This window comes from Myotis yumanensis, unplaced genomic scaffold (genome assembly GCF_028538775.1).
Source record: "Myotis yumanensis isolate MYYU_CA2020_CCGP unplaced genomic scaffold, mMyoYum1.0.hap1 SCAF_4, whole genome shotgun sequence".
Taxonomy (NCBI): domain Eukaryota; kingdom Metazoa; phylum Chordata; class Mammalia; order Chiroptera; family Vespertilionidae; genus Myotis; species Myotis yumanensis.
The window spans coordinates 28,463,187-28,473,499 of NW_027223755.1; the positions used below are offsets into that span (position 1 = coordinate 28,463,187).

Genomic DNA, 10,313 nt, shown 5'->3' on the forward strand with positions numbered 1-10,313 from the left:
CTCCTACTGTCCAAGTACGAAGTGGGAAGGGAGGGGTGGTGTTAAGAGACGGAGCCCCGTTTCTGTGGGACAGTAGATTTGACTTCCTAACAGCCTCAGGACTGGTGATGCTCAGTGCAGGGAAGCCGGGGTCACCTCACCTGGATGGTATCTTTGCGGACCCCGCGCCCTGTGCGCAGAGATGCTCAGAGTGGGGAGGTCGGGGCTCAACTGAACTGTGAAAACCCAACCACAGTCACAGGCTCTGAGCGCAGCTGCTGCCAGATCACTTATTTCAGAGACTGTGTCTGGACATATAGTTTCTAAGAAGAAATCTGTGGCTGGAGGTTAGAAATGGTGGATTGGGGACACCATGTGTGATCACAGCAGCTGCAGGTTTTGTAAATGACAGGAAGCTGAAACTGTAGCTAAAGAGATAACATAGAGTTTTCTACGTTTCTTTTGGCCACCTGATGTGGTCACAAAGGCTGTGCTCCAGAAGCACCTGGCAGGGGCCCTGGCGGGGACCCCTCAGTCCACACCTGTTACTGACGTCCATTTTCAAAAGTCCCTTCTGTGGAAGAAACACACTTGTGAAGGCAGTCCTTAACAACGCCCTTTATTCACAGTAGGAAACCCCCCGGGCAGCATGAGGACCTTCCCTACTTTAGCAAACAGAACACTGAAATGCTCACATGCTTAGCCTCCCAAGACCCAGGGGCATGGTCTGCTCTAGTGATGGTGCTGCTTGAACTGGAGGCCACAGTAACCGCATGTTCCAGTTTTTGTTTCTTTGTCCTGAAAAAATTCAAAAGGGAAGATTTCATATTTCCATATTCTACTTCAAATCCAATAGAGATTAGACACTGAAAGTAGACACAAAACCTAAACGCACTGTCAGCCTGAAACACCTGTAAAACCCGAGTCACAACTGAGCTAGGAACTGACAGTGCCCAGGGCCTGGGCACAGCTCTAGTTCCTCCCGCAGCCTCAGGCCCTGTCCTGGAACTCGGGGTCACCTCAGAGAACCACTTCCAGGGCATAAAGTGTCAGCACAGCCGCTTCTTGCCCTTGGCTCAATCCCTCCAGGAGGGGCAGGGTCTCATCTGGAGCAAAGACTGCAACTTAACTCGAGAGGGTAGGTCTCCACAGGGCTGGGGTCCAAGCTCACTCACACCACCAGCAGAAGGGGGGGCAGTGGGTCCTGCCAGCGTCCCTCCTCTTCCTACACATCTGGGCTTTAGCCTGTGGCTTCCTTCTCGGCTCTAATGTCCTGAGTACTCCTCTAGGCGCCGATTGTGTATTTATCAAGAAACATGGGCTTAGAAACGGTGGTACAGGAGAAAGACAGACGCCTACATGTCTGAGAGGAAGCTGGAGAGTCAGTGCTGGCAACACTAAGTACACTGCACAGCACATCACAGGTGAAAAGATGCCACTGTATTCAGCCCTGCAGTTGGCTTTGTAGGCAAGATCAAGTGGGAGAATGTGTGGTCAAAGGAACACTGCAAGGGCCATCCTAAGAGCAGGGAAAGGACAGAAAAGAAAGATGGATGAGCACTGGGGTTACATTACCAAATTTATGTAGACTTTCGGGTGACCGAGAGCCCCTCCACCGCCATCACACGACACTATGCGACTCTCCACTTCACTCACGGGCTGCTCGGCTATCAAATCAATGGCAAAGTTCTCATTCACCTGGAACGAGAAGATAAAACCTTGTGTAGGTAAGTACAAAAACTTAATGATTTCATGAAATTTAAATCTATGTAGACAATCTGCCACCCCACACATTCATGTACTGCTGGCACAGGCAGAGTTATATTCTGTACACTTTCTTTTAAATATAACTGTAGATCGTCAAAAAACACAGATAATTTAATGAATACATCTATATATGCATGCACACATTTAGCTTTTCATTGTATCTAATTTCAAATTTACCGAAATATCACAAGAATTCTTTACCTGGACTCAGATTGTTAACATTCTGCCCCATTTATCATTTGCTCTTTCCCCTACCATCACTCTTTCTCTGCACACAGTTTCACAGCTCTGTCCACTGGGAAAGAATAGGAACAGTGACGACCCAGTGGCAATGAGTCCACGCCATCTCTGCCACCATTTCATACTAAAGGAACCAGAGCTCTGAAAAAAGCTGGTTCCAGGTCCAGGACAGATGTTCCAGATGAATGGGAGGCGTGTGTCTGTGACAGAGAGAACGGAGCCAGCAAGGACCCCTACAGTTGTGTCAAAAGGGTGGCCAACCTGGGGACACCGCCAACTTGGAATAAATGGATATGGGAAATCTGAGGGACAATGGAATTGTAACAGCAGAGGACCGAAACACAAAACTACACTGAATCCATGATTCCATAATGATATTTTTAAACTTCTTTAATTTCCTTACTATAGGGAATCAATTCATCATTTTTAAAACTGGTAAATAACAGAAAAGAATCTAGCATTTCTTCTTCTTTCCTCCAGATAACCAAAGTTTTTGTTTGTTTAGTTGTTTTTCTGTATATTTTTTATGCTACTAATAAGAGAACAGCATGCCTTACAGCCTATGTGAGTTAAATGATTTGGAGACGCTTGTCCACTCTACAACCAGAACCACCACTTTTGGTTCTTCCCAGTAGGGTTACCACAGACAAAGAACCTGAGTCTGATCTGACAAAGCAGCTGGCTCCAACCCGAGCACCCACACGCAAAGGACCAGAGGTACCAAGCAGCACGGAAGGAGTGCAGTCAGCCAGAGCCAGCTGTGGACGACTCTACAGAAGAAACACCTGGGTCATGTGACAGGTGAGGAAGGAAAGGTGTGTGTGTGTGTCACAGGAACCTAAGATTAGAGAAACTTGGACGCATCACAACTGCAAAAAAAACCTGGGTATGTGTGGGGGGTCACGGGAACCTAAAGATCAAAGGAACCACAATGCATGGGACTTATTTGGATTCTCAATCAAACAAGCTGTGAAATTTTTAACAATACGACACAGTCGAGAATATTTAGGCCACCTAGATACTGAATTGAAAGGAACCTCTGTAGTTTCAGGTGAGATGATGCTATCATTGTCAACACCTCCTGGCAGTGTGCACGGTCACTTTCAGATCTGATGACTCAATACGGACGGTGGGGAGCAGGCTGCTGTGATCACAGCAGGAACAGGCGTGATGTCTTGGTAAATATCTTCAGGCACCTGTGGAAACTGAGTGACCAGGTACAAGAGAGGAGGGGATCGCTGAACTAGTCCCTCACTGCATAGTCACAACAGCAATTCCAACATCCTGGCTCGGCAAGTCATTTATCCGACAATGCCCTACTGTGGCAAAGTGGGCACTAGACAGGAGACATGTCTTGGCTGTACCTGCCTCAATTAGAGCTGTCCTCGGTGACCACAGGAGACAAAGCACATGACGCTGGGGAAACTGTAGAAGCGAAGCATCAGTGTCTGCATGTAAAGGGAAAGAAGGAAACCTGGACCCTCAGTGCCCAGTGAGCCTCAGAGCCCCACTACGCATGCCCCCTAGTCACCAGCCCGATGCCCAAGGGCTGTGGCTGCTTTATTCCAAGCACTGCACATCCTGTGAAGAAACCCAGCAGTGCCTTCTCCAGGCTTCCTCCTTTCTGGGGCCATCTACAGCAATTACAGTCGCCCTCTGTGTCCAACACTCGGCTACCAAGGATTAGCTTGCCTGATGGTGCTTCTTAAACCCAGCATCTCTTCCACATCTTTACCCAACCCAGGGTGGATGACAACAGCAAGACCACATCTTGAAAGTCACCCTCCTCTGGAGGCCAGAGGATCTTTCAACTGGAACATACCACACAGAGGACAGTAAGAGGGGCAACACCATTCTTTCCCTCTCAGGTCTCCCAAAGGCCATCACAAGTTTACAGGAAGAGATGCTTAATGGAGACAAGATGGGGCAGTGCAAGGCTAAAAATCACATTAGTAAGCGTTGGCCAAAGTTATCCTGCGATTTGGGCTTGGGAATAATGTCAGTACTTGTTTATCATTATGGGTGAGGACTCCTGGGCCGGGTCAGTCCTGGCTCCCAGGGCCATGTGGCTTCCAGAATCTCACCTACACCAGAGGCCTACTGCTCTAGGGAAGACAAGAACACAGAGACTAGGTCAGTGATGGCGAGCCTATGACATGCGTGTCAAAGGTGACACGCAAACTCATTTTTTTGGTTGATTTTTCTTTGTTAAATGGCATTTAAATATGTAAAATAAATATCAAAAATATAAGTCTTTGTTTTACTATGGTTGCAAATATCAAAAAATTTCTATATGTGACACGGCACCAGAGTTAAGTTAGGGTTTTTCAAAATGCTGACATGCCGAGCTCAAAAGGTTCACCATCACTGGACTAGGTGTAGATAAAGCTTTACAAATGGGGGAGGGGGGGGGGGAGTTTAATAAAACTTTAAACTAAGAAGAACACAGTCAAGCTCAGTTAACTTCCAAAGCCAGCCGACTGTCCAGAGGACACACAGTCCAGCAACAGAGCCATTCCTACCACTCACACACAGAGAAGGCCCCGCCTGCCACCAACACGGATGACACCAAACACCCCCACCAGAACTCTGATGCTCTAAACCCACACGATGTGGACAACATTTTGGAAAAGTTTAATTATTTTTCAAAAGCTCTGTCACTGATAGAGTATGATTTTGTAAAGCTTTTCCTTAAAATTCTATTTTCAGAAACACAGCAGGAAGTTACCAGGAAATGTGGGGATGTTAAAACAAACACCACAAGTGTGCAGGGCTGCCATCATGGTGTTTTACAAGCTCCTTTGAGCACAATGCCTCCGCCAAGGGCTCCCGCTCCCTCACACCATACCTTACAGCGGTCTACATGGTGAGTGATGGCCCGCGCAAGCCACGCGCCATACAAATGAAGCCTCAGGGTGTAAATAATACGGTGTCTACCTCAGTGACAAATGTGTCACAAAGGCCACACTAACAAACTCCCATCACGCAGTCCAAGAAACAGGCTGTCTCCTGTGGGAAGGGCAACTGATGCCTGACGTCTGAGACGGACACGGGACTGCCCCTGTCATTCAGGACTGCAGCTCCAGGGCGACCCTGACCTCCCATGATTAACATCCTGGGACTCAGCTCAACCGCAGAAAACAAAGAGCCGAGGAGACAACGCCCAGTCACAGCACCCAACCACGGCCCAGCTTCCGATTCTGTTAAAATTCAGGGCTGCAGCGTGTCGCCCTGCCCCATGAAGGGACAAGGAAAGAAAGAAAGCATTACTGGACCTCATGAGGAGATCAGTACAGAAAACATGTCACAGCATCCCACACCCTTGGCTATAAATGTAGTGTTTTCCCAAGTACATGGTGTGTCACAGACCTTAAGTTGCCCAACCACTGTAAAAATTAGTCCTCTAGGTCACTAAGAGGTCACACACACACACACACACACACAAAATGAACCTATCTTTATAGTTACCTCTTGATCAATTCATCTGGGCCTAAAAATATTTAGGTTTAAATCATTCACTTGTCAGTAAGCTGCTCTATTTTTTTTAAACTCATGTTTTTGGAAGTGACAGTTCCTATGGAAAGTTTACTCCCTTACGTCACACCGAGCTTAAATCCATTAAAGATAAAACATACATATAAGTCTGCAAAATAATATCAAAACTAGATCAAAGAGGAAATAATAACTCAGTTGAATAATCAATGTTTTGTAAAATTTTGACCTAATTAATGGAAACTTACAATTTTAAAATAAACTAAAAGCCCCAGTTCAATTATTTAGAATATCAGGTGTTTTTAACACTAATACAAGTAATTATAATTAGCTAAACACATGTGTGTACACACGCATATACACAGTAAAAACTGAAGTTTCCATCCAAATTAATTTTTAAACTAAGTAAGCTTGGAGAAAATGCTCAAAAGCAAGGATAAGGAGATGGACACAGAACGCTTTCTGGGCAATAAAACTACTCTGTATGATACTGTAATGGTAGATACAAGAGATTGCACATTTGTCAAGACCCACAGAATATACAGCAGAGAGTAAACCCTAATGTAAACTATGGGCTTGAGTTGATACTAATATATCAATTCTCACCCAATGTTTAAATCAGTCACTTGTAAAAAACGTAGCACAAGGGAACTGTGTGAGGGGAAGACAGGGCATATGGAAACTCTGTACTTTCTGTGCAATTTCCCAGGATACTAGTACCTACAGTCTTCTAAAACAATAATGTCTCTTGGAAACCCAAACAATTTTAAAATATTACTAAACACCAAATTTTTGTCATAAGAGCAAAAGCCACAGCAGAATGCCAACTCATCTTTCACAGGTGTGCTGTGCACCTTCACAACTTGAGGATGATCCCAAGCAGGAAAAGGCCCCAGAGACCACGAGCTGCGAGAGCGGTAAAGGATTAGGCAACAATGGCAGCACCTTATTGCCTTCAAAAGCTCTGATTTTGCTTTGTTTTTAAATTGCTCCCTGTTGCCCTCTGCTATGGCAATCAGAAACCAGGGCCACAAGAGAAATCCCAGCAGAGAAAGTCCGTGGCAGACCCAGGTGCCTGCAAAAGCATCAGGAGGCACTCGACAGGAAGCTGGGTGCCAGGCTGCAGGGTCCACTCCGGGACTGATTTGCTCTGAAGGGCCCCACCCAGCGCTCTGAACTCCATCTCCACCACACTGCCCCTGCAAAGCACTTTATGACACCCACAAAGCAGGATGGAAGTAGAAGAGCAGACTTTGGGAATGGACAATGTAACAAGACCAAAGGGAAGGAGAAACACAACTTAGGGAAAGCTGAGGCTTAACAAGAATCAACAGACTGACTCCAAGTGATTATGGAGGACAAAACTTACTTTAATCTGAGGGTCTCAGGAGTATAAGGCCCAGAAATAAAGGAAAAGACCACTCCTATTTATATATAAAAAAAGAATTACACTTACTAAATGTTGTTACATACTGGGGGGGGTGGGGGGCCAAGGGAAACAAAACAGAAACAGCAGAAACAGACACATTTAACATTTAGAAAAATGCAGAATTCCAGAGCTTCTAGGGCAGCGGTTCTCAACCTGTGGGTTTCGACCCCTTTGGCGGTCGAAAGACCCTTTCACAGGGGTCGCCTAAGACCATCCTGCACATCAGATATTTACATTACGATTCATAACAGTAGCAACATTACAGTTATGAAGTAGCAACGAAAATAATTTTATGGTTGGGTCACAACATGAGGAACTGTATTTAAAGGGCCAGAAGGTTGAGAACCACTGTTCTAGGGTGTCACAAATTGGGGGGAAACTGTTTAAATCATACATATTAATTTTTATATTTTGTCGGTTACATAAAGGTTTTATGAGAGCTTACCTCTCTTTCAGATTTTTTTTTTTTTACTTACCTCTTTTTGACGGCCTACAAATCGAATTTTCCTGTAGTCTTTGTCATCATAAACCTGGGGGGGAAAAAAGACCATATGTGATCTTTACAAACACATGCGGGGCACGGTACAGCTGCGCAAACAGGGACATTTCTCAGCGGGACCCCTATGATGACAATGAGCATGTGAGCTGGAAGGCTGCGGGGGGAGCGCAGAGGCGGCAGATTCAGGCAGAGGCGCACCCCTCCTTCTCAGGGGGCCGATGCTTACGTCCCCTCTAATCTGCTGGTAACACTTTAATAACACGGGCACTCACTCTCTCATCGTATGATTATAGTCTAAGGCTGGGTTTGTGTTTTGGGCTACAGCGGACGCTCAAGTTATTTAAATGCACTATTTAATATCACACAAACATGACGAGACTCGAGCCACAGAAGCAACCGGTCGTCTGGAGTCCACCGGGAAGTCAGCTTCATTTCGGAGTTCAAGGACACCACACAGAATTTCAAACGCTCCGCCACCCCCAGCACCGCGGCACCCGTTTTCATCCACGCCGCTTGGTGCGGGCGACAGAAGCGCAGCTCGACCGTGCTTCGGTCACACCGGGGACCCAGGGGACCCGCACGGTACTCCGCCGCCGGGTCTCCGCGGTCCCTCTCAGGGACCAGGAACCGGGGGACACGGAGGACCTAGGGCACTGAGGACTGCGGAAGGACCGGGGATCCTCGACGCACCGGTTACCTGGCCGGTGTGCGTGACCTTCTCTCCGGTCGGCGCGATGCGCACCCCGAAACACCTGACGCCCCGGGGCAGACTAAGCGCCGCGGCGCCGCTCCGGCCGAGGTGCCTACAGAAGGTCACTGCCGCCGCCATCTTGCGGGCTGACCCTTGACCCGGCGCGTCGACGCACCAGCGCTGACGCATGCGCACAGGCTCGCAGGGCCCGCCGCCGTTTTGGTTTTTTTTTTTCTGGCGCAGACTCACGGCGGTGGCGTCTCCGCTCCACTGCACAGGCGCGGGCGGGGACGCAGGCGCGGGGCAAGGCACGCTGCTGGCTGGGTCTGGGCCGCATCTTCCCAGGTCAGGGGTCCCCGGGAATCCAGAGGGGCTGGGGGCTAGGGAGGCGGCGGGTTGCTGGGGCTCGGATCTGCCCCGGAGGCGCCTGCGCGGTCGGTGCTGCGGAAGGGCTTGACCCAGAGACGTGGCCTCAGTTTCCCCCTGTAGGCCGCGGTCAGAGGGCGCGGGGGCAGCTTGGGGCCGGGTCCCGAACCTGGTGGGCGGTGGGCGGGCCCCGAGCGTCCCCTGCCGGTGTTGGGGTCGAGGTCCGGGCGCCAGCTAGTGCGCATCCCCTGGGAGGCCCCGCGCTGTCTGTGCCCGCGAAGCGGCCCGGCCGCCGGGTTCCTCGCCGTCCGTCGGTCGGGCTCCGGCCCGACCGCCGAGTTCGCCTCCGGTCCCGAACACCAGGCCAGCTCTTCCCCGTGCTGCCTATCACTAAACCTGAACGGGGTCGGAGGCTTAGGGCCCTCGCAGCCATGCCTGGGCTCCCACAAAGGGCGGTCTCTCCAAATGCCCCACCACCACCACCACCATGCTCCATCCCCACCCCCTCCGCGTCCGGGTCTCCGAGGAGCTGGCAGGATTTGCGCCCCTGACGCCTCCACGCCTACGCCACAGTGAAGTGGGGAAAACAAAGTTATAATAGTAGGAAGTGCGGAAGACACTGGAACAACTTTTTTTTCTTTCTCGCGTAGATTCAGCCACAACATGGCAACTCTTTTTATAAGGAAAATGGTGGTTTCTGCTGTGAACCCTCTCCTACATCTGAGTCGTTACACAATGACAAATTACACAACGACACCCCGCGCGCTCTCCACGCTCCTGCTGGGTCCCCTGCGTGCAGCAGTGGCCTCTCCTCTCTCCTGCCAGCCCCTGCCCTTCCTGCAGCCGACTCTGGGGTTCAAGACCAAGGCCGTCCTCAAGAAGCGTTGCCGGGACTGTTACCGGGTGAAGAGGCGTGGGCGATGGTACATCTACTGCAAAACGCACCCAAGGCATAAGCAGAGACAGATGTAAAAATAACATGCAGAATTCTGCCATTTCCTTGGGTGACCTTATCGAAGAAAAATAAAAGTAAACGTTCTATTTTCTGAGATTGTTGACCTGCCGGTTTTGTTGACTCTACTTTCCAGACATCTCACTCTTTATCCACATCTAGTCCAGTCAGAGCCCCAGCTAGGAAGCGAATCCTTTTATCTTCCTTGAAAGCTAGCAGGAGGACAGAAGACCGAGCCCAGGAAAGGCCAGTTTAACGCCCAACATCAGAATGCAAGTTCTTTAGAAAGAACTAGATTCAGCCTCAGATTGGCCCTGTGTCTGCAGTCTGCCATACTGCTGCAATCCCGTCTTCAGGATGAGGAGGAAAGGCCTTGATAACAGTCCTTAAGTGAAGGGGAATTAATTGTTTATATATATGAAGGGATTTTGGTCTGAGGTGTATGTGCATGTGTAATGTGTGCATGTATGTACGTACTACATACCCACTGAAGACAGGAGCGCTCAGAGGTGGTTTCAGCAGCATGGCAGGTGGGTGCTGTGCCTACTGCTGACCCAGGAGCAGAAAGCAGGCGGCCGCACGTCCTGGTCAGGGTCTTGGCTCTGCTCGTTCCTCGGAGTTGGGCCTTGGACAAGAAGCTTCTATTGAAGCCTTCCTGCAGGGTTCTGAGGACCTATTTCTCAGTCACACTCTTGCTCTTAGTCTGCCACAGGGTCTGGTATGCAGTAGGCACTCTGCAAGGGAATGTAAACTCAAAGGATCACACCTTGTAGGCAGGCAGCCTCTTACCTTCTCTAGCTATTCTGAACCAGCTCATATTGCAAGGCCAAGCCCACAACTTTGTTCTGAAGAGGTGGTTGTCATCCCGTCCAACAGACCCAAATGCCTCTGGCACTAG

General features: G+C 49.2%; 2 protein-coding genes across 2 annotated transcripts; one reads left to right on the forward strand and one right to left on the reverse strand.

Annotated features, from left to right (window-relative positions):
• Positions 1–582: 582 nt before the first annotated feature.
• Positions 583–8,268, reverse strand: NDUFS6 (NADH:ubiquinone oxidoreductase subunit S6). The gene is made up of 4 exons (XM_070411971.1): positions 8,104–8,268; positions 7,384–7,437; positions 1,555–1,677; positions 583–777 (listed from the first exon to the last, which is right to left on the reverse strand). Exons 1-4 carry the CDS (start codon positions 8,233–8,235, stop codon positions 712–714), a joined length of 375 nt encoding a protein of 124 aa, XP_070268072.1. The 5' UTR covers positions 8,236–8,268; the 3' UTR covers positions 583–711.
• A 41-nt stretch (positions 8,269–8,309) lies between these two features.
• MRPL36 (mitochondrial ribosomal protein L36) lies at positions 8,310–9,512 on the forward strand. Its single transcript, XM_070411970.1, has 2 exons — positions 8,310–8,442; positions 9,114–9,512. The coding sequence occupies exon 2, from the start codon at positions 9,127–9,129 to the stop codon at positions 9,433–9,435; it is 309 nt and encodes a 102-aa protein (XP_070268071.1). The 5' UTR covers positions 8,310–8,442; positions 9,114–9,126; the 3' UTR covers positions 9,436–9,512.
• The last annotated feature ends 801 nt before the right edge of the window (positions 9,513–10,313 follow it).